The sequence below is a fragment of the Grammomys surdaster genome, unplaced genomic scaffold (assembly GCF_004785775.1).
Source record: "Grammomys surdaster isolate TR1022 unplaced genomic scaffold, NIH_TR_1.0 126158, whole genome shotgun sequence".
Classification (NCBI taxonomy): domain Eukaryota; kingdom Metazoa; phylum Chordata; class Mammalia; order Rodentia; family Muridae; genus Grammomys; species Grammomys surdaster.
This window is the reverse complement of record NW_021620966.1, coordinates 3,185,422-3,210,438: the sequence shown is the minus strand read 5'-3', so window position 1 is coordinate 3,210,438 and position 25,017 is coordinate 3,185,422. Positions and strand designations below refer to the sequence as shown.

General features: G+C 39.7%; 1 protein-coding gene across 1 annotated transcript in view; it reads right to left on the bottom strand.

Moving 5' to 3' along the window:
* Positions 1-25,017, bottom strand: part of Vav3 (vav guanine nucleotide exchange factor 3) — a 248,198-nt gene that overhangs the window by 159,658 nt on the left and 63,523 nt on the right. Inside the window, exons 3-10 of the mRNA XM_028757283.1 lie at positions 20,437-20,495; positions 18,248-18,313; positions 13,354-13,462; positions 11,450-11,542; positions 8,597-8,665; positions 6,485-6,588; positions 4,612-4,711; positions 76-171 (exon numbers count right to left, since the gene is read on the bottom strand). Coding sequence (XP_028613116.1) covers positions 76-171; positions 4,612-4,711; positions 6,485-6,588; positions 8,597-8,665; positions 11,450-11,542; positions 13,354-13,462; positions 18,248-18,313; positions 20,437-20,495 — 696 coding nt within the window. The remainder of the gene's footprint in view (positions 1-75; positions 172-4,611; positions 4,712-6,484; positions 6,589-8,596; positions 8,666-11,449; positions 11,543-13,353; positions 13,463-18,247; positions 18,314-20,436; positions 20,496-25,017) is intronic.

Genomic DNA, 25,017 nt, shown 5'->3' with positions numbered 1-25,017 from the left:
GGCCACCAGTGTTCTGTGGGATGAACAGATGCACAGTGGAGTTAACACAGTAGAGTGTGTTGTTAACGTACAGACCTGAAGGAGGAGGTGATACTTCAGCACACGCTGCATAGGAACTACCAGCAAATCACGCAGAGTAAATTTCCCATTATTGGCTCTTTTTGAACATTCCTAAGGCAATGGATTTCAAACTTTTCGTTAGTTTACTCAAAGGAAGTCAGAAAACACTACAAAATCCAAAGCCCCAAAAGTAGAATCCTTACAAGTATTTTTGCTCTTTTCCATAGCAATACTTCTATTCAAACAATAAAATAACTTCAGGTTTTTCTTTTTAAAGCATGACTTATAGTATTTCAAGTCATAAGACGAATCAAGTAGAATTATGACTGAAAATTATCTTTATAGCACATAATCCAATCTCTCCCAAGTTTTCCTGTAGAGTTCTCCTCTCTCATTTCCCCAGGCTTGTGAATCAGATAGCTCAGGCCCTGACTCATTAAAGTCCTATGAGCTCATCCAGCTTCAGGCCGTAGCCACATCAATTCTATTCAAACACTCTTTCCAGTCTCCAGAAAAAGCCACCACAGCCTTTCCAAAGCATTCTACTGGAGTTGAGGAAGAATTCCAGTCAACATCATTTTCTTTATCTCTTTTTTCTTCCCTCATTTCTTGTCTCTTTTCGTCTGTGTATAAGTTTACCTTATGGCCACTTAATTATCATTGAAAAGAATATCTGTCCGACTATAACCTTTTGGAATAAAGACATGTCCTTTAACCTTCTTTTAAAAGAGACAACCCTCTGTTTGTATATAAATACTTATTCTAACTAAATCAAATGGAATGTTTGGCTGAATATGTTAAAATATAAACATGCTACCACAATTCTTATTTTATATACTTAATCCTCTTTTTAAAAAATACTTTAAGCTGAGTATGGTAGTACATGTCTATAATTCTAGCACCAAAGAGCCTAAGACAGGAGGATTGACATAAGTTTGAGGCTACTCAGTAAACTTTGTCACAAATAAACAAACAAACAAAAATGCACTTTAAAATAATATTGACTTTTTCACTTTTGATTGTAGCTGTGACCCTGGGGAAAATAATTTAAATTTGAAGTATTAAAATATGAATCCTTGGCTGTGTGACTTAAGCAAGTCACTGTTAGCTAGGTATACCTCTGAAAGACTTTTCTTTTATTAAGTTATTTGAAGTGGAAGACTCACCTTTAGTCCTGATCCTTTGAGGTGGTAAGGCCCATCTTTAATCTAGATTACCCCTTGTGGTGGAAGCTTATGTAAAGGATATGGAAGAAGGAAGCTTTTTCTCTTTGCCTGATTGTCCTGTCTTACTAACGTTTCCATTCCTTCACTGGAATTAGAGCCTACTTTGGGATTTGAGCATATAGTGAAGACCAACTGAGACATCTATCTCCACAGATAAAACAACTACTGGATTCTTGGACTGTCCATTGGTGGGCAGCTACTGTTGGACTACCTGGACTGCCATCTGTAAGCCTCTTTAATAATCCCCTTTCTATACAGGTTTCTAGGTAGGTTCTAGAGAATACTGACTAATAAAGATTTTAGTACCAGGAGTGTGGTATAGATTCATTCTATCAATTCTGTTCCTCTAGAGAACCCTGACTGAAACATACAGTGTTATTACAAAAGATGCCAAAATGTCAAAGAACATTGCTAGAGAGAAACCTAGAGTTCAATATACTTAAGCAATTGTATGTGTCAGAACAAAGACTTTTTCGGTAAATAGAGTTACTTAAGATAATATCTGGGCCATGAATTTGTTCCTTTGCCCATTCTTGGCTTTTCTAACACACTCAAAGGCATTATCAGGAGCTATGACATTAATGCCAGTAATTCTAATGACCATGATGATATCATTAGTATGTTTGACTACAGATCTAGAGGAAAATGAGCTAGGAAAAAACATTCTGATGAGTTATGAGTGTCTTAATTACTCCAGTTCATTGGGAGATAACTGTTTCAATAGAGCTCCTATGTGTGTATGGATGAACATGTGCATGGAGGCCAGAAGACAATTGCAGGTGTTGTTTCTCTGGAACATTCATCTTGTTTTGGGGGTCTCTCACTGGTCTGGCACTGAGCCAGTAGGCTATATCTACTGGGCAACAAACCCTGGGTATAGACGGGATCTTCCCACTTTCCCTTCACCTTAGAGGTATGACAGTAATCATGTATCACATCCAACTTTTTTTAATGTCAGTTCTGGAGATTGAACTGAGGTCTGCATTCTTGCATAAAAAGCTCTGTAATGACTACTATCTCCACATCCTGTGAGTTCAACTGATTTCCTGCATCCAAAAATTATAGAGCATTCCAGATCATGAGTGTCAACTAGGAGGTTAAATTATCACTATAATTCCTGGGTCTTTTCTCCCCGTTGCATTTTAATCTCCTTAGCGCCACAGAGTTCTTGAACTGGAATGTAGGCCATCCCAGCTCATTTACAGTTATTGCTGGGAAAATCTGTTTGTTGAAGTTCAGGGGGTAAAAAATGTTATTATCATCATCTGTACTGCAGCTGGGGACTCTGTAAAATTTTATCATTGAAAGTAAACAAGGGACCTAAATAATTCTTCTGAAATAATCCACCAAGCACTTGGCCTAAACTCAATCCTAATCAAAAGGGACTATCACTGAGTTTAAACTCAGACTCACCAGAAAAGATAGTCTCTTACCCAGTGCCCTATGTTATCTTGATTCCAAAGCAGAAAAGACTATATACATAGACTCACACATAAGAAAAATAACATCAACCAGAAAAAAGAAAAGCAAAAATAAGCACCAAAGAAAGAAAATGGAAAGGACAGGCGTTGAGAGTAAGACAGCTTTCCTAACATCCTGCAGGGTGCCCATGTTACACTTTCTCATTAAATTCTCCTAAGTCAGGCCCTGTTCAGAAGTGGGACATCTGAGTGAGCGAGAGGCAGCATGCTGAGTTACAGCCTCTCACCTGCAGCCTTTTCAACTCAGCCTGACGTCTCTCCTCTCCCAAGTCTGGCAGAAAATGGACAGACTGTACAGTCCTGGTATGCATGTCCTCTGCAAGAGCTCTGACATTGATTCTGAGAGAAGAGCGGCCATTCAACAGGTCTGAAAACCATAGAGGTCTGACAGACAACCTGCTGGGTTCCTCCCTCAAACCAGTTTTATACTTTCATTTAAGGAGAGAAAAAAAAAGCTGCTTTAACTACTGTTCTGCTCTGAACTAATAACATGAACTGTAAAGTTTTATTTTATCATCATATCTAATTTGAGTCAAGGTAGCCTAGACCTCTACACTTACGAGAAGCATTAACCCTTGGTGCTAATGATACTTTAAGGACATCATTTAGTGGTGACTAAACTGTCTCTAGATAAAAGGTCACCATCATCGAGGGACACTATAAAATACTCAGTGCCCTGCTATCGTGCAAGCCTCCTAAGCAATAATGTGTCTCTGTGGGAGATAGAAGTGATGAAATCATGCCCTCTGTACCAAAACAAGGAAGAGCTATTCACTTGGAAGGCTTTCTCCTCTTTTCTGACTTCAAGGATAAACTGAACAAAGAAAAGGAGAAAGGAGATATCGAAGAGGCAACAAAACAAAAATATCCCTAAGATAGTCATTCATTTATATACTCAGCATTTTTCAGTTCTTTAAATATTTAAATGCTTATGGATTATAATTAATACACATAAATTATGACTTTGGGGGAGAGAACGGGTTGAGACAGGGTCTTGAGATACATATATATACACATATCCATCTATAGATAGATGTTGAGGGTATCTGGGTATGTCTGGCTGTATCTGTGTCTGAGTGTGGACCAAGCTGACTGCAAACTTGCAGTCCTCCTGCCCAAGCCCTGTAAGTGCTAGAATTGTAGATGTGTATCAACATTCTCACCTCCCAAAACATGATTCATCATAAACCTCCAGTCGTACTGTATCTTCTCATCTTATCCAGTGACAGGATTGCTCCAACTTACTCAGAGAGCCTTCTTATACTCACATAGCACTTTGAGCTGTTTCTACAGTTGTATCTGTCTGTCTGCTCTTCTTTCTTATGAGCAATACCTATACATTGTATACATGTGCAAATGTCTGATGCTGTGCAAACACTTGAGACACACACACACACACACACACATACACAAAGAGGGTGAGAGAGATAGAGACAGAGAAAAAGAGAGAGAGAGAAAAAAATGAGAGATAAAGAGAGAAAAAGAGACAGAGAAGCCTATCTACTCTGTACCTCTCACTACCTAGGTGACCCAAGGTAAGTTACCCATGATATCCCTGAGCCTAGTCTTTTCAATTACAGAATAAAAGAGTTACTGGAATACAAACCACAGTAAAGAGGACCTAAGGAGATAATGTGTATAAAACCACTGCCACAGAGTTAGGTCTGCTTCTGCAAAAATTACCACCATAGCTTTTACTAACATGGCTATCTTTTGAATTATTTTTTAAAAACTGGAATGAATAATATTTGGCACACATGAGGAAATGTGCTGTTGCACATTCCTGATTACATTCTTGAGGTAATCTTTAGGCATTAAAAACAATAATAAAAATGAACAGGCACCTCTAATTTCAGTTTGACATCTTCTTTTGTCTTAGAGATGTAGTCTAGGTTAGAGATGGCTGACTCCACTCCACTGCAGTACTGGCCATAAATAACCAATCTGAAAGGAAGACGAGAACTCTGTGAGGCTGAAAGAACCAAGTAGAGGGAGAAAGAGGGAATGCCCAGTTCTTTAAATCCATAGTCAGGGCTACTAAAGCACTAGTAGGGTTTTTAAGATTTCTTTAATGTGCGTATTTATTTAATGTGTGTGTGTGTGTGTGTGTGTGTATTTGTATGTGTACACATCTACATAGGTGCTGGGGTCCCAGGAACTGAACTTGCTGGCTGCTGTAATGTGGGTTGCTGAGAAATGTACCTGGGTCCTCTGCAAAGGCATCACGTGTTCTCCATGCTGGAGCATTCTCTCCAGCCCCAAGACTCTTCCTAACACACACTACATGCAGAATGAGGGCCACTCACATTGACAACAGCAAAAAGACTATTTTGGTTGCAAATAGGCATAAGATTGATCCCATGTATGTTTTATGGAAGACAGATTTTACAATAGGGCTTAATGACTGTTAATGTTATTTGAATATATATATCAATTTTTTAAATTAAAAAATTCTTTAAGCTTTTATTGGAGATAAACTTTTTACTGTTTACTAATCCTCAAGACAGTTATATTTCCTACTACAATTTTATTACAATCACTAGGACTCCACTCATTAATAAACCTTCTACTCCTTTCTGCATTTAATTAAGGAACATACATCATCTAAGAAGTGGGAAGAGAGGCCCGAGCCCCTAGGATGGAAGATAACTCACACTGCACTGAGTCGGGGCCCGCTCACCAAGGCAACCTCTACATTACAGATATTTTGCAAAGAGACTATTAGCTTTGTTCCTTTTATCTCTCCACTGGCTCAAAGTTCTAATAAACTGTTAATATTTATCTAAGAGTTGACACAAAGCAATTCATTTACCACTTCTTAGTGCTAGGAATTATGTTTGATTTAAAATGAGAGAGCAGTATATTTCACGCTAAAAAAAATAGATTCCAAAAAAACAGGAAAAAAAAAAGAAATTCCTTGTTAGAGGAAAGATAGATTGATCTCTCTGTCTATTGGTCTGTCTGTCTGTCTGCCTCTCTGTGCATGTGTGTGTGTAGTTGTGTTTGTTTTTATGCTTTTGTGCGCATCTATGTGTGTATATGTGTGTATCTATGTATTTGTGTGTATATATATATATATATATATTTGTACATGTACATGTATATGTGCATTTGTGGTGAGCTTGTGTGTATCTATATGTGTGCGTGTACATGTGCACTTACATTGTGCTTGTGTTATGTGTGTTTGTCCCTCTATTTGTGTGTATGTGTGCATTTGTGTCTATCTGTGTCTGTGTTTGTATGTGTGCATTTGGGTGTGTTTGTGTATGTGTCTCATATTGGTCTGGAGCTCTGCCATGCAAAAATCTAAGTGCTATATTTAGTATGCATCTAAAACTTTAATTTTGCATGTATAAGTATTTGTTTACATGTATGTATGTGCACCACATATATATTAGGTCCCTAGAAGCCATAGAGGACATTAGATCACCTGCAACTAGAGGTAAAGGTAGTTGTAAGATGACATGTGGGTGCTGGAAAATGAACTTCTACAAGAGCAGCCAGCACTCTGATCTCCTGGACATCGCCCCAGCCTATTGCTACTGCTACTGCTAACATATAAAGCTCAAATTACTTTCCTGAGATGAAATGTGCTATCTTCAAATTTCTGTCTGGAATTATTTTAATAAACAAAAGAAATATACATTTCTATTTTTAATACTAACATTCATTCTAATTCCAAATCAATACCCACATATGTTTAAATGTAAAAATTACCTTTCCTTGTAGTTAATAAAAACTTGATACAAGTTCTGGTCATCTTTATTTACAATGGAATCGTGAATCTCTTGCATTAAGCTCCGATGAACTTTTACAAGATCCTAGAAAAGAAAACATTATGAAAGAAAAGCAGGGACAAAGATGGAACACAGACTGTGCGAATGGCCAGAGTCAACTAACCTGGACCCCTGAGCCTCTTAGAGACTGAACCACCAATCAAAGAGCATACACGGCCTAGACCTAGGCTCCCGCACATATGTAGCAAGTGTGCAGCTTGGTGTTCATGTGTCTCCCAACAACTGTTGGGAGCAAGAGCTGTCTCTAAAGCTGTTGCCTATCTGTGGATCCTGTTCCTCTCACTGGGCTGGGAAAGGATGCACCTAACCCTACAGAGACTTTGTGTGCCAGGGTGGTGGGATACCTAGGGAGGTCCTCCACCCTCTCAGAAGAGAAGGGGAGAGGAGCATGGTGAAAAGGACTGTGTGATGAGGAAATGAGGATGGGAGGGTAGTGATTGGGACACAAGTGAATAAATAAATTAACGGAAGAAAATAAAAGTAGGAAGCAAAAGCAAAAAGCACACCCCACAAACATAGCTCCCACTGTGGCCAGACTTGTCACTCTGAGAGGAGAAAGATAGGAGATAGGAAGAAAGGAAAGGAGAAAGCAGAAGAGGAGTAAGCAGTAGAGGAAGGAGAAAGATGGGGGCAAGGGAAATAGCAATTTCAGATAGGACTAGAAATAACTGTGCCCAGTGAAAACAAAAATTATCCTTGCTATTATAGGTCAATTTATTCTCTGAATAAAACAATACAATAATGCTGTTTAATCTTATAATCACTGCAAATTTTGTAAATAAAACTAATCAAGTACTTATTGTTTTATTGATGGACTAAAGTAATGAGTTGTGTCCTTGGGACACCAAGATGCAGATCTGGACACTTGGGTCAATTAGCAGCATCCTAGTGCTAAGCTAACAACTGTCAGACCAAATTACTTAAAACCAGACCACTAATGACACACGTACGTAGCACACAAATTGTGCTAGATGGTTTATGGTCAACTCAAATGTCTGAATTTCATTTTTTTATTCTAACAAGCAAGTTATTTTCAGCAGCCAGGGAGTGTGTGTCACAGAGGGGCAATGAGGAAATTCGCATCAAGGTACCAATTCTCTATTATCTCTTCCTATATCCCTTGGAGCACACAGAAACAGAACAGGAAGCTTGTTCCTTGTAGGCTAAAACTTGAAGATGAATATGTCATCTCTAGTATTTTGCTGAATAGAAGCCATACAAAGTAGGGGCTATCAAATAAGGCGAATGAGCATACTATGCGGTTTCGGGTTCCTACTTCCTAAAATGTGCAGGTTTGGGTTTTTAGTGTTATATCTCCAGTTGCTATTGTGAACATTTTCTTTCAGTTATAAAACAATAAGACAGAAGAGGAAGAGGGGGAGGGGGAGGAGGAGGAGAGGAGGAGTAAGAGGAGGAGAAAGAAGAAGAGGAGGAGGAGATGAAATTGTAAATCCAAAATGTAAGTTGAGGTTGGTACAACCAGAAGCTGTTGATCTGACTGCCTATGGACAGAGGCCATGACAGAGGAACTGAGGGAGTTAAATGACATTCCAGGGGATACACAAGGGAAGAGTGAACCTGCCAGGCAATCACATCACAACCACTTAACTGAGAGCACCGCTGTATAACCAGGCAAAGCTAATACATAAATCTTAGATACCCATTTCTGCACAACACGTTTTCTTTTTTGTTTGTTTGTTTGTTTGGTTTGTTTTGTTTTTTCAAGACAAGGTTTCTCTCTGTAGCCCTGGCTGTCCTGGAACTCACTCTGTAGACCAGGCTGGCCTCGAACTCAGAAATCCACCTCCCTCTGCCTCCCAAGTGCTGGGATTAAAGGCGTGCGCCACCACCGCCCGGCACAACACGTATTCTTAACTGACCTTAAGTTAAAGATATGTCAGTTTTTTAAAAGAGCAAGGATATGATAACTCTGGAAGCAAAGAAAAAAAATCATAGAAAACCCAAAGGCAGTGGTAAAGTATGGATCAAGAGCCCACTAAAAACACACTTGACCTGTCCCAACTTTACTTACAGGAATGTTGATAAATACGGAATCAAATTCTGTCGCTGTCAGAAATCTTTTCAATGGTGCCATGAAATACTAACAGGAAAAAATAGAAAATTCACTTCAATTAAACATAACTTTGCCTAATCTATATAACGATTTTATCAACAAGCATTTTCATTAAAAGTTATTTATTAGCATTACAAACACAAATAGTAAATATTATTTTCTCTATACTAAAAACTTTCCATTGGACAGCTATGAAGACATAAATAGAGGCTGAAGAGATGGACAAAGCACTTGCCACACAAGCATGAATATTTGCATTCAGATCCCCAGAACCCAGGAAAAAGCTGGGCAAGTGTAACAGCCACCCCCAATCACAGCTCTTGGAAAGCAGAGTCTTGGATTCTTGGATCAAGTAGACAGACAGACTACATGCAATCAGTGATCTTAGGCTTCAGTGAGACACTCTGCCTCAATAAAGGAAGTAGAAAATAATATAAAAGACACCTAATGTCACTTCAAGCCTCTACTCACATGTATACAGATGTGCACTTATAGGTGAACACACACATATGTCCATGCATACTATACACACGTATACATAAATATAAGATAGAACATTTAAATTATAAAACAAAATGTTAGAAAGGACTGCTTTTAAATGTTAGAAAGGACTGCTTTTAAATGTTAGAAAGGATGCTGTTGACCAAAGGGGTAAACAATGGTAACATTCTGAAGATGTATTTGAGGTCTCCTGTAGAACATCCCTCCAATTCTCCAACACAGATGCTTGAGGTACATAATCTACTCACATACTTTTCACACCATTTCCATTCATTACTTAAGACTTTAGCACCAAGCCTGTACCTCCCTTTCATTGTGAGCAATCTCAGTATCTGTATAGATGACCCATCCAGGAACTTGGCCTGTCGGTGCCTTTATTTCCAAGAATTGTGAGCTCAACTCTCAAATCTCATGATTTCTCTCAGGGCATTGTCATTATCAATAGCTGTGCATGCTTCTCAGATTAGTCTCAAGCAACCATCTCTCTGAACCCTACATCTAGCCCATGAAGTTCATTTTTTCAAGAAATTCCCTAACCTTACTGTGTCCAGGTTACTGACTCTCACACCCTTCATGGACTCTCTCCTCTCCCTACCCAGTTTACAGCCCATGAAACACTGCCCAAAATCTCTCTCTCTCCCCCCCCCACTCTCTCTCTCTCTCATCTCTCTCTCCCTTTGACTATATCTAGCTTGCCATATATTTCATAGGTCCATAGACTATAGTGATCATTTAATAAGACCACAAGGTACAATGGGATCCATAACGCCACATGTCCACACTGTTTCCTAATCAGCTGACTATTTCACTGTCCTAAGCAACCCTTCCATGTCTCCTCTTTTCCTATCGATAAAACAAACTTTTACCTGGTTCTCTTTTTCTAACCTCTAAATGTGGGAGCCACAGAGGTGGCCTCAAACCCACTACCTAAAAGCATACCTTTCCCACAGTGACCTGATCTAGTACTACCACCTAAGGGCTCCATCCGTATACAAATCCTACTTCCCTATCAATGAAAGACTTCCATCATTAATATCTGCTGCATCCAATGGAAGGGAGCAAACGTTTAACATGCCCGACAGATTCATGACTCCCTGCCCTTGGTCTTGCAGCTAGCTTCACCATCCATACATTCTCACAGGCCAAATTCTAGGATCCTTTGCCTACGTCATCAAACTCTGTTGGGTCTAATTTGACCCATGCTTGCTTCAGAAGAGCCAGAGTGCAGTGTTAAAAGCCCAAATTCCTTTACTTCAAGTCTGCTCAAAGCTCTAAGTTTTGTCCCTATATGACCTGGTAGCCCACCAGTTCTCTGACCTCTTTCTCAGTCTCCATACATTCTATCCACCACACTGGACCACTGCTGTTCCACGAAGCCTAAGTTGACGATTCCCCCATTAGAGAGCCTTTCTCCTAGAACTCTCATCACAAGACCATATACATGCTGTGTGTCCTCAACTTTCTCAGCTGATGAACCATGCTCTTACATAGAGTTCCTCTGCTGTCAGCCTTTATATGGTACCTCGAACCCATGCCCATCATCCTCTCATTCTGACTTTTCTTCAGGTAATTCCGCACAAAACTGGTATACATATTTGCTTTCATCCTAAATTTGGCTATAATGTAGAAAATGTCAGAAGAACCTAGAGTCTTCCTGTCTTTGCTGCTATAACATCAGTTCTTAAAACAGTGTCATTTTAATGTCAGGATGGCAATAAATAGTAGGATAATGTGTAAATCTGCTTTGATATCTTTATTTTTCTTTGGAGGCTTTTACTGAGACATAATTCATGTTTCTCACAACTCAACTATTTAGTTTGCAATCCAATGGTTCTTAGACGTTCAGAGCTATGTAACCATCACAATCAATTTTAAGACTATCTCATTAAACAGTCCGCAGACATTAGTGGGCATTCGCTCTTTCTCCTCCCAGCCAATCTACCCTCCATAAACAGACCTCTCTTCCCTAAATCCCTGGCAATTGCTTTTCTGTGTATAGTCTGTCTATTCATTTGCCTATTCTGGGTATAAATGTTTAAATACTCTTCCTTTCTAATATAAGCATATATGCTTTAACTAGTATTCCTATCCCTGCCACCCAAGGTCATACTAATCCCAAATTCTACCTGCTACTTGTATGACTTCATTGTTTTTAGACTTTACCTGTAAGTGAGTCCATGTGGTACTTTATGAGCCTGTCATTCTGTGCAAATCTTAGAACATACATTAGCAGACACCCACTGTAAAAGGAGTTGGTCTAGCACATAGATTATGCAAGGCAACCCTGAGCTTTGAGACCTGATGACTTACTTTTTCTATTGACTCCAAAGTTTCTGTGTATTTTTCTTCTGTCTGCCTAATTTCTGCTAGGCAACAACTCCGTATATCATTTTCTTGTGATTTCTGCAGACAGAAAAGTAAAATAAAAACTATTTAGTTGAGTTCACATAACAATTTATCTAGGAAAAGATCAAAATCTGATTCCCTTACACTTTCCATCCTAACAAAACAACTAAAAGGCACACTTAGCTGCATTTGTGACATATTTTGTTGGAGCGTTAACACTGTAAATGAAAAGGTTTTAAATGATTTAAATAAGCTTCTGAAATAGATATTCTGCTTAAATCAATGCACTTCTTTTATTCAAATGTTAGTGAATGTGGTAACAGATAGTCTAAGCATTCATAGAGGGCAGATTTCACATGAACTGTAGAATGACTATAAAATAGTAACAGCTCAGTGGTAGGATACAGACCTAACATATCAATCATCAATAACTAACACACACACACACACATACACACACACACACACACACACAAATCCATCAAATATTGTTTTTACACAATATTTGGTTCTTTCATTGAGTGTTAAAATACAGCATAATGTTAAGGTCAGAGAATCACAGACAAAACAGAATTCAGTTCCAACAGTGATTTTTGTTATTGGCTTTATAACTATAAATAAGTTACTAAGTTTCTCTGTGACTTGGTCTTCACTTCTGTAAAATGGAATTACAGCACTAAGCCTAAGTAAGGAGTGCCAACTGACCGAAGCCATGTAACAGAGTACTCTACATCTTGACAAGGAATCTACATTACTATTATTCTTAATTATAGCCCACAGCAACCACCTAGAGCCGTGAAGTGGGGAAGAGTCCTCAGGTGGGAGGAGACCTGAAGATCTGCTCCACCAAAGCCAGTGATTACTACAGCACTGCACAAGAGAGATGCACCTGGAAGCACCTCGGATGCTGTTGTCAGGGTAGCCTACCTCTCAGACATCCAGTTAAGCCCACAGGGATTATCTTTCCTAAATACACACCAAGTAACCTCCTCAGCCCTTTACTATTAAAAGCCAGAGCACAGAAAGCTGAGACTCATGACTACCCAGCTCATGGAGAAGTCTCTAGGACAAGAGAGTATGCTGTGTCCTAAGTGACATTTTAAAATTTCAAGTTACACATAAGAAAACAGTTTAAAGCAGTTCTTTCTGGATGTTCTAGATAGATGCTTGGCACAGGAGCTTTAAGAACATACTAGTTATGCTAGCATTTGAAGAAGTAAAAAAAAAAAAACAAAAGACATTGGCTTGTCCAGCCTTGATATGACAGTGCCTAGCATTAGTGTATGTGGCTATGCCATATTCAGTTGATATCCCTGGGAGATCTGCTCTTTTCTGAATGGAAACAGAGGAGCAGTGGGTCTGGGTGAGAAGGAAAGTCGGGCGGGAGGGGAAACGGCAGTCAGGGATGTAACATACGAGAGAAAAATAACAAATAAAGAGAAGGGGAGAGTCACTTATACCAAGAGCTAACGAGTAAAAAGGAACAGCCACTCACATTATATTTCAAATGGAAAATAGGTATGTTTTGGAAAAGATGTGTTTTGACAATTATAATTATAATTGCAATCTCATGATTTCCTGGCTTGTATCCTATTGCCATTCTGCCATTACTCAGCACTGGCCTCTAAGATTCAGTCTCCTCACTAATGAAGGAAAGGATTAGACCACAAAGTCCTACAAAACTGGAAAACAAACAAGCAAACATGAATACATGCTTGACTCTACAGATAAATTATATGTTATAAGCAACAGGGACTTTTTATTAAGTATTCCATCAGAAGTTAGTAAGTATATTAATTAGTCTTCTAACGAATTGCCTTCCTAATAAACTACTTAGAGTTACTTCATAAAACAAGTAAACGCCCTACAGGTTGCTGGGCTTCCTCTGCCTTCATCAAGTCTTCATAGACTTCTCCGCCTTCATCCTCCCCGTACACACAGTCATAGAGGTCTTCTTCATCCTCCACACGGGTTTCACTGAAACGAGGAAAGCAGTATAAAGGCTGTACTCTATCACACAGCGGATGCTACACGGAGACGTGGCCTACAGGATTCAGTTCACAACAGACTGAAATCTTCCCACTGACTTGAGCAAAAAACTCAGAGAAGAAGGAAACGAATTAGTAGCGACTGTCCAGAGGTTCCCATTACAACTCTGTCCCTTCACATTATCCCAATGACAAACAGCAGATCCAGCAACGGGGAAAATGCTAATGAATACCTAACTGGCTATTTACTTTCATCGAGCTATATTAATGATTACCTTGCAGCTAGTCACAGCTCTGATTTTCTGAGTACCAGTTGTCATATGGATATGGTTTAGTATTTGATCTGTGACAAATTTGGAAGATGAGAAAGTTACTAGACTTGTCAAAGGCAGAGCGTAGTCTACAGCAGAGCCTCGATCTATAAAATAAGTTTGTTTTACACTGATATGTTGACAGCCTCATTGCTCTGCCTCCCAGTTGCAGTATTCTATGGGTTCAGTTTCATTATGTTGTTAAGGGCATAGTGTGGGGAGACCACAGTTAAGGAATAGTTGACGTAGCAAAATATTTGATAACAGCATCAGCTGCTGTAACATTATTATAACTAATTCAGTTCTTTTCAGACCATGCTTCTAGAAGCCCATTTAGAAGATACATGTACATCTTTCTATAACCAGACTGCCTTTATCTGTGTTAACAGTTTGTATTTTATTTTTAAAGGAGGGGACAGATATATAAATATTTAAAATACATTTTAAAGTCATTAAATACTACATAGCGGTTTCTTGAAAATATTTGTTCTTTCCAGTCCCCCGTGAGCTCTTGGATCCATGGCAGACCAGGGCACTGTCTCCAAGCCCCTCCTGTGAAACCATCATCACAGTCAATCATGGCATTCCATCCATTTTATGTCTGCCACACTTCCCTCAGTCTCCCCTCCTACTAACACAACCCAAAGAATGGTCTTAATCAATCCAGGGATGTTGCAATGTAACAGTAAGCTCTCTGAGAAAGAAATTCCGCCCTTTAGTATGGCCAACCCTGGGCACCTCCTCAGCCTGTGCCAGGTGAATGTTATAAATTGATACGAACAAAAGTAAGTCCACTGTGACTGTGTCACTCTACTACTTGGAACATTTTTCAGAGCTGGTACAATCACAGGCTGTTTGTGTTTGTCATGAAAGATTATTTGGAGGCATCTGACAGAAGTGAACTGTCAAAACCCAGAGAAAAGGAAGGTTCTGAAGCTAAAGGAGGGAACTGAAGCTTGAGAGAACTGTGCTCGGAGAAAAATTTACTTCGGAAATACTTGTCCACCCACCTACCCATCTGCTCATCCATCCAGCAGGTATTTATAAAGAACTGACTGAATTCCACGCTTTATAAGATATAAGACATACAGATCAAAAACTCTCCCATTGAAGATCTGGACCAACGTGTAAAGTCATCTAAAGTGACAATCTGAGTTTGAATCCCCAGAGCCTGCATAAAGCTTAGCATGTTAGCACATCTGTAATCCTGCGGTTCTACAGTAAGATTGTTCCCAGAGACAAGAGAATCCCTGGATGTCTGTGTGTCAGCTAGCTACACTATTGTGTGTAGTCTCAAATAATGTTAAGAGGCAAGGTTGCTGTCTCCCCTCCAAACACACACACGGGACCCAGGCATCACATGCACACATGAAAGCACATACACATCATGCATACACATCCTACACAACACACAAATACACATAATTTGGCTTGTATGGAGAACAGTCCATAAACACATAACTCTATTTATGTAACAAGGTAAATGGATGAGCAAAAGAAACAGAGAAGAGTGAAAATAACTAAAGAAAGTGAGGGAAGGCTTCAAAGAGGTGTCATGGCTGAGCTGAACTAGGAATATGTAGGCTTGGTCAGCAAACTTGTGCTGTAAAAAATACAGTTTTCCTATCCTAATGGAACTTCAGGGCCAACCAGCACAACACACACCCACAAAAAATGAGGAAAGAGACAGAGTTTCTGAAAGGACACTAACCTAACAGGAAGGTTGGCACCCCAAGAGCCTGGGGATGCAGTGCTTAACAATCCCTCAGGGCTTCATGCTGGACCACCAGAGGGCAGAGCTGAAACAAAACTGTAAAGAGCACTGCACTTGGTGAATCAACCTTAGCTGGGGTATCTAAGAGCCAACAGGGACTTTACAGTGGAGAGAAGGTGGGAAGACCACAGCCAGGGGGAACCAGAGCCCAAGAGGCCAAACACTGTGAGGCTGGGAGCAGTAACTAGAGTAAAGGCTGCTGAGGAGGGATCCAGGAAAAGTCAGGACCGTGACATCAGATACTGAGACCCTCTGGAATTAGGGAGAGAGGAGAGAGAATGAAAAATGCTTTTCAACATTGACTTGAACATTGATGAGTAAAGCCATATTGGCTGCTCCAGGATCTCCGTAGCAGGGCATTTGGTGGACTCTGGATAGGACACGGTGGGACAGTTAGGTTGGTCTGAGCACTTTGTTTCATTCTGACTTGGGAGAGGATTGAGAATGGTGTCTCTCTATGCAGTCCTGGTGGTCCTGTGTCTGGGCATTTCGTGTAACCCATCAAAGAGCAGGAAAGTCAGCTGAGATCAGGATGGAACTAACTAAAATAATCAAACCTAGGTAGAGGCTGTTTCTGGGCTCTGACTAGAAGCCAAGTGGACTGTGACATCCATCCCCTGACACTTTGAACTGAAGGCCTCCTCCTACCTGACACGTAACATTCCCTCAAACTAAATCTCACCTAACAGAATCTCTAAGCAAAACAAGGTGGGCAAAGGCTATATAAAAAAGTAATGGGTATTAGTGACCATCAGCGGGGGTTAGCGACCACGTGGGGCTTTGAAAGGGACATTATCACAGCTCTATGCAGATTATGTTCTTCCTGGGAATCTGACTACAAGACCAGTAGCCTTCTAGTTATTTTATTAAAGAGCATTTCTCTAAATTAATCAAATAATCAGCATCCATCTTACTTAACGGCTGTGAGTTCTTGGAAGTTTAGAAGCAGTAAGAAATTATCCTCAAAGGACATTTAAAATATATGACTTCAAAGCTACTTCAAATGCCACATAAAATAGAAAAAGCTGCTGGCTGCCCATTATTATGGCTGGTAGCTCCCAGAGCACTAAGTCCCACACATCTGGTCCCAGGACAGTGAGTAAGAGCCTGCCACTCCAGGGTCTGAAACATCTAGGTTCAAAGACTACTCTGCGTGACATCATCTCTAACAAGTTAGCTTTGTGTACAAATTTGTTTTTCTTTTTCGTACAGATTATAACAGTGGGAACTTAACACAGTAGTTACATGAAATGATGCACAGAACGTGTTAGCACACAAATGAGCACACAGCACACTCTCACTAGTGAACGATTAGATAGCTCAACCCTAACACATAATGTCTAGCAAACAGTAGATGTCTAATATTCTTTTGTCTTATTTGTATGCATACACCAGACATAGACTAGTCGCTTTTCATTCTTCTCCTTTCTTATGTATAGGTGTATGGGATATAGTTGCATATCCATACGTATGTTTGCATGTGTGAAGGTGTAGGTATGTGGTATATGTGAACAGCTGAGTATGTGCAAGCATATGTATAGGCCTGACGTTGATGTCTGGAATCGCCTTTGATTGTTCCTCCACCTTATTCATTGAGGCAGAGCCTCTCAATCAACTCCAGAGCTGAGCCATCTGGCTAGTCTCATTATCCAGCTTGCTCTAGAGGAACCTTCTGTCTCTCCTTTCTAAGGTTAGAATTACAGGCAAGCTGCTATGCCTAACCACTGCCTCAAAGGGGTTCTGGGAATCCAAACTCAGATCTTTTGGCTTGCCCAGCTGCATGAATCATGGAGCCATCTCTCCAGCTCATCACAGTTTAAAGTTCTAAGAATGCAGACATGCACAAAGTTCTTGCATCACTGCCTCGGAATGGAGACACAGGCAGTAAGTGTAGGGAGCCATCATTGTCCTAGCCAGAAATAAAGACTCTAAAAACATAGTATAAGGTAAGGGTGTGGTGGCTATTTTCCCCAGGAAAGGTCTCTCTGTGAAGGGATGCCTAAGAAAGACTGGTGAGGGGCCAGTAATATGAGCAGATAAAACAGTCGGTGCTGGACTGTGGATTCTCACAGATTCCAGGAATTGCCCTTGGAGTGTAATCCATCTCTTATAATTCTGTGCAAACACGCCTGATCTATATCATAAGGTCTTTGAGGAGAGAGGATCATGCTTTATATCTATCCGTAATCTGCACAAGCCACTCAATCAGCAGAAGATAATCAGCTGCAAGACCTTCTGCCTCTCCTGACTATTAAATAATAAACCCCAGAGCATCCTCTGCTTGGGATAAGTGCCATCTACCGACATTTACAGGAATAACATCAGCTGCATCCGTCCTTCCTGATGCTTAAAATGCACACACTTTCTGTCCTACAACTCCAGTAGTAAACTTTATTTCTTTTTTATTATTCCCTAATTGTGTAATTCCAGTTTTATCTGCATCTGTATTATGCCTTTGAGAAACTTCAAGTTTTACTGCTCTGCAGTAAGTTTCTCTTCACGGGAACACAGAACAAGAACTAAAAGCCAGCTGAGGTCTATTTCTTGTAAAACTTTCCATCATCACTTTAAGGACAGATAATTCTTATTGTGTCTCACTTTCACTCTGCAGAGAGCTTGTTATAGTTCACATCTATGCTGAGTACAAATATGTACAGTGGCTTCATTGTATTGAAAATATTCCACATACTCTATTAAGTCTGGAAGGCCTTTGTAGATGTCTTCATCGTTTACACTTTCTTCTGTGGGGAACGGCCTAGGAAGGGAGGAAAAACATGGGAGAGTGAGCACTTAGAATGAGCATTTACCTCTAATTAAATAGCAAATTTTTCTGCCATTCACACAAGTCATCATAGTTAATGATTTTGAGGGTTTCCCCAGAAGTGCTTGCCCAGCAGCTGTGCCTGGGGTTCCCCTGGGGAGATTATAACACCTGCTACCCTAAATCAGCTCCAGCATGACAGTGAGTCCCTGCAGACATGTGTGCAGCTGGGGACATGCTAATGTGATCATCTGATCTTCCACCTGCCACATACCTGCAGGCTCACCCCATGGCACCCACCACAAAGCCCAGCCTTGGCCATGCTCTGCCTCCAGCTGTAAGAGCTGACAAAGACTGGCAGTAAATTGTCTTTCATGGTCTGATCACTAGTAAGGATGAAGATCATTAGTAGACAAAGACATCATACATATGACTTCGACCCTGGCAGATTTCCCTAATCAGACATCAGAGTATTTAAACTGTTTTTGTTTTTGTTTTTAATCCAAGTTTGGAGAAATGAACAGAGTAGACTCCAAAGAGACTGGAGAGTTGTTTTTGTCCTGTATTAAAAATAATCACACTCTAATTTTTCTCCACTCCTATTATTTGGCATCTTTGTTTGGCTCATAACATGTTTCCTTATGACCAAAATAATGCTTTAAAAGTACACCTAAAAATTACCATAGTAACTAGATTGTAATAACAAATGTTCCACTCTTTGATATTAAGCATGATTCTTTCATGTTTATAAAAAGGATCCATCAAAAAAAATACTAAAGAGTTTCACTGAAAGTCATACTTTTTGTTATATTTTTATTATTTAAAATCATTTTAACTTTGAATATACTATGAATTAATTTAATACTTAAGATAACACAGGGACCTACATTTTTTTCAAATAAATGAATATGCATAACCAAGCTTCCAGGGTTGTTCTTTTGCAACATAGGCACATTTTATTGGACTTTCGTATCTATACAGGATCACTACCAAGAATTATGGGGCAGTACTATGAATACGACAAGAAAAGTTTAAAATGAAAACAGACTTCTGATGGGCATACTTTCAGAATCAAAAGATCTTACAAAGCAGGCCATGCTTGTTTCAAAATCGACTGCTTATATATAATGACATAGGGACATGGACAGCTACACCGTCCTGAAGAGCAAACTAGAAGGAATTGAGGAATCAGCCAGCTGGCACGCTATTTCTACAGACAACTGATAAAATCATGGCCCATTTCTGAGAAAGAGTCTTCAAGATGTCCTCCCTGAGACCACTGTGGTTGCATCCAGTAATTGAGCTACCGAGCCAGTGTGAACACTCCTTTGAGACACACTTGGATTCCCACCCTCAGAACATGATATGACCTGGGCACAAAAACATGAAGCCAAAAAGGCAGAGCTAGAGGCTGACAAAGCCCTTCACTGTTGGAGACAAGAACGCAAAAACAAAGCCTTGAAGAAATCAGCTATGAACTAACACTTCTCTCTCCAGATAGCCCAGTTCTATCTTGTTCATTTCCTGTTTCTTATATTCTTTACTGATTGTTCCAACTTAAGTAAGAGGACAGAATCTAATACAGAAAAAGCTTGAAAAACAAACACATCTCTACTTCCATGCTTACGAACAGTACCATATTCCTCTGCATGGAGGAGACACAGATAAACAATCCACTTCTGAGTTTTCCATGTCTTACCCCAACCTTCCACACACATCCTTCTGAATCTATGTCATTTGATGCTTGTCTGATCATTCCTTAAACTCATAAAAGTTGTGAGTTATTGTTATGGTCTCTTCTACAGGAATCAAATACATTATATTTTTAAATATTTATGTACTAAAACATTTGCATTTGTCTTAATGAATTATACATATAGAAATGCTGAGGATTTTTTTTAAAGAGAGCCATAACCAGTGACAGCCACCAGCGAACTGAGAACAATGTGTCTCATTCAAGTCTATGAATAATAAGTTCTTAATTGCTCAATAAATCTCGAACGTGTGTGTGACAATTAACGTACCAAGCACAAAGAGCTTTGCAAACAATAACCATTCAGGAGATAACATTGCACTGAACTACATGGGAGACAGGAAGCACAGAGACATGGACTTACCTGATTCCTGTGGCCAAGGCTATTGGTGTTCGGGATAACCGAGATAATGTTTCTATAACCTGAAGAAAAAAAGATGTTTATTAAGCATGTACTTAATAAAGTTTAACACTTTCCTCAAAAGCAACAGTTTTCCCATTCAATATTAACAATGATGAAAAATATAAATTTATAGATTCGAAAAGGATAGAATGGGAAGAGTCATGACTGGAAAGCGTAAAAGAAAGCTCAGCTAATACACCTGTGTTCCGGCTCTTTTAATTTTATGACTTAAATCAGATTACCAATACATGTGAGGGACAGTCCCCTTTCAGGAAAGCAGGGAGTTAAATGCATTAACCCCAAACATCTAGTACCTTATACTGGAATATCTTTAAAAATCAAATAAATCTGTCTTCCTCAATGTAGTATCCACTAGGTATGTGAAACTATTTAAGTTAAAGTTAGTTTTAAAACCATATGTTTTATTTCCGTGGATGAACTGGCCTGATTCTAAGCACTCAGTCATCACAGTCTCTGGTGCACTTTGGACCACACAGATATCACATATTTCCCAGCTCAGCAGACATCACTGAGCAGCAAAATGGTTGAGCATGCCAGCTCTTGAGCCTGATCACACAAGATCAAATCCGGGTTTCACCTTCATTAGCCTGTTAATTTTAAGCAACTGCCTACACTCACTAGTTTTGGCTTCTTCCTCTAGCTAGGTCTTCAGAGAATAGTGATCATTAGACTATTGTAAGAATTAAATAGCACAGTACAGGTAAAATGGTTCAAAGGAAGCAACTCTTTATAATCACCAACTTTAAAGAAACTGCTTGGTGGTGCGTTGAAGAATTTTTCCACTCTAAATTACTTTCGATTGTATATTTTAAAAACTCCTTATGAAGACCTTCAGCACAGAAGCCCAAGTGTGCACTGCTAACAGTTTTAGCATCTGTATTTAGTAATCTTATTCTTCTTTCAGTCATTTAACAGACTCACTGAGGAAACCATCTAGATCCAGAATGCATTTTCTCATTAACTGCATTCTTTATGATAAACATGATGGCTCAAACTCTCATAATCAAGCACAACACAGGACGGTCTGCTATGTGATTTCTTTTGAGTAAGAATGACAGTGGGGAAGATGCATCTGTCTGGATTGAGGTATCCTAGCAGTCATCCACGAAGCCTCAGCTCCTGGACAGAAAAATGAGCAAGGGTCTCCATCCCTCAAAGGAGCCTCTGCAGGGTACCAGACACATGGACGGCATCTCAAAACTCCCGGCTCAGGAGTGAGCCTATTGGGAGCCTTGTTCACTCAGGTGACCTCTCCTCTGTACAACATAAATAAGAACAGCTAATTAACTGCTGAGTGAAGCTATTGGAGGAAAAAGGGACTGTTCATCAAATGGTTGTGAGGTTTTATTATAAAAAATAAAATTAACTACACAGGAAATTGTAATTACATATTGACTATAAATAGCAATGCCCCGTTGTCAATGGTTCTTGAAAACTGTGGAAAGAATGGGTGTGGCATGTTAGTACTAAAAAAACTTGAAGGTAGAAAGGACACGCATCAGTCGGTTCTGTTTAGACACTCCACAGTGTCTATGCAGCTCAAAACAGCATGTTCTATGTAACATGTATATAGACTTGCTAACTTAAAAATAAACCAAACACTGCTTCATCATTTTTAACAAGAGCGTGGGGACAGAGGATACTTTTAATGGCTCCTAGGAGTAAGATGAAGCAAGAAACCTGGAGACCAGGAGAGTAAAGCTAGTGACCCAGAAACTCTGCAGTTTTACCTTAACCTCCTGCCAAGATGCTAGGAAAGGAAAAGAACTGATATTTGAAAATGCCAAAATTATTTGTTTCTAAGTAAAAAGTCTAGTTTTGGAAAAACTTCTGGAATAATCTGAGTATTCCCCAGACATCTGGTTAAAGTAGGGTTTGAGACACATAGCATTGGGATGTTCCAATGCTACAGAACCCCAGAGAACACTGTGCCTTTGGTTGTGTTGTATGCTGTGGTCTTAGGCCCTCTTAGCAAGAAAAACAGCACAGCAATAAAATCTTATTCCTTCTACTTTAATGTGCATCTTAATGGCAATTTATTTTGTTCTTTGGAGATACTTGTATTATAATTGTAGATTTACAAAATACTTCACTTCCTGTCTTTTATCTGTCAACACTCAGAATAACTACAATCTTTCCCCACCTATGTGCCTCCCCCCTCACCACAGAAAGGAAGCTGAAACTAAAATGGAAACAAAAAAAGCTTGATTTGTCATGCAAACAACCACCACTAGAGGGAGCCAGAATATAGCCTATTACCCTAGTTCTGCTGATAACCTTAAGCACACTTTGAAAATTTGGCTAAGCCAATTCCTATGATTTAATGATGATTAGTTATTATATTCAATACTAGAAGATAACATGGGACAGAAGGATGGAAAGATTACATGGTGATCTTACAACGTGCTGTGAGACCCCTCACTTTTATGTCTATCCTCTTACAGCATTCTAATGTTAAGTTTACCCAAAACAAATAAAGGCTGGTTAGTCAATGTGGTGTTTTTAGAACAATATCTATGCTATTGAGACAGTATTTGCAGATTGAGAACAGACAAGTACACAAATCAGTGCCAGATTCTTAAATCTCCTATATGGATTCCCTGGCTTGCCCTGCCCTTCTGAAGCATATAGGCAAGAATATTTATAAAATAAAAATAAAACAAAACAACAACAAAAAACATATCAAAAGACACTATAAAGCTTATGTCTCATGAAATATGTTGATTTTTAAATGTTTACTTCAAAATAACAAATTGTGGACATCATTACCAGAAGGGGGGAGGGGGGTAAGGTGTTAAGGACGAAGCAACAGCGAGCTACAGTGTCTCCACGTCCTGGAGGACCTCTCGTACCCACATCCTCTATCTCCACAGGTAAGGAAACACATTTATAAAGAAGTCAAGGTTAGATTTGGGTTAACATTAATTAGATCTAATGTGTGAGGAGTGGGGAGAAGTGAGCAAGGCCTCTCATCACCACACTAAACTGGAGATGACATCCCACAAGCAACGGGATCATTGAGAACATTTCAGGAGAGCTGAGAACAGGGCTAATTGCATTAGTGAAAGAGTGAACAGAGGGGACAGCTTTGAAGTCATGAGGAGCAGCCAGTAGCCAAGAGTCATACAGGGATTTTCTCAATGGTCCAAGAGTGCTCAAAGACAGCCACAGTGAGACCGTAAGAGGTGAGGTATGAGATATCCTTGGGGGCCTTGGCTGAGCAGCATGCAGTCTCAGGAGGGAAGAGGAACCTCAGTAATACAGGAGTCTCCGTTCAGATGCACACCTGGAAAGCCTAGGTCAACGTCCCAAGTAGATTTGCTCAGGTGTCCCTAGAGCGCCACAAGGCAACCTGAGCCTCCAAAATGCCTTCTCTCTCTATTCCACTCCTGTCCCAACCTGAATTTCACGTGGTGTCTTCTCTTAAATGGTGGCTATAGTTCTGTCCTAAATTTCAAAATCAGCTTTTAATCTTTTCTCAAAAGAATTCAAGTTCTTTTACCAAGTTAATGAGTTGTAAAGGAGTGTAGATTACAGAATATGATCCTGCCTCAAAAATAGAGAGATCTATTATAAAGCTGCTTTAAAAATCTTTCTAAGGTTTTTCTAAAACATGCAGAGTCCTGCTTTGTCACTAACAATCAATCACACCCATGCCATCATGCATAAATGCACTTTATTCATCTTATTCATCTTAATGCCGTGTGACACTCCAGCATATGTAAAGAATCTAACGATTTTGCTATTTTCCCCATGCATAAGTGGCTACGATGCTCTGCTACAAAGCCAGACTCATCATCCTCTCCAGATGGACACTCAGCTACATGCAGGTTCTGCTGCAGGGAGGACGGTAAAATGGGGGCCTGTTCATGATAGAAAGAGAGAGGAACATTCTCTAAACTGCTTACATGAACTTAGACACTCTTGAGGGACATTCGAGAACAACGCAGCCATGCATTCCACTGATAATTACTCTGCTCTCCAGCAATGGAAAACACAGTCAGGGCAGACGACTCAAACTGCTTCCTCCTAGTTTGATTTTCATAAGAGTCGCTGGACATAAACTATCTGCTGCTCCTCACCACCACCCCGTCACCCATAAGTGAAAGAGGAATGTTTGTCCTGCAAACATCACTGAAGATCCTGGACCACACAGGTCAGAATGTGTAAAGGGCTAGCCTAGCACAAGTGAAGAAATAATGAAGAAGTGAAGAAGGACCTCATGGCAAGAGTTTACAGTGGGGATGGGAAAGAGATGCCCAGATTCTCAATCCTAAATCCAGAAAAACAGCAGATGAGGTTCTTGTTCCTTCTTTTGTTTGACAATGACTTTTCATTGGTCAGAGCTATTTGACCAGTTTGCCAGTTTGATAGCTATTACTGAACCAAAATGCAATACTGAATAGAAACAAGCTTCCCATTTTTAAACTATTCTCTTAAAGAGACCCCTGACAAGCTAGCACTTTACCTATCTGGCACGTTAGGGTCACTGTTGTAACTTGCAACTAAAGCAACCAAGCC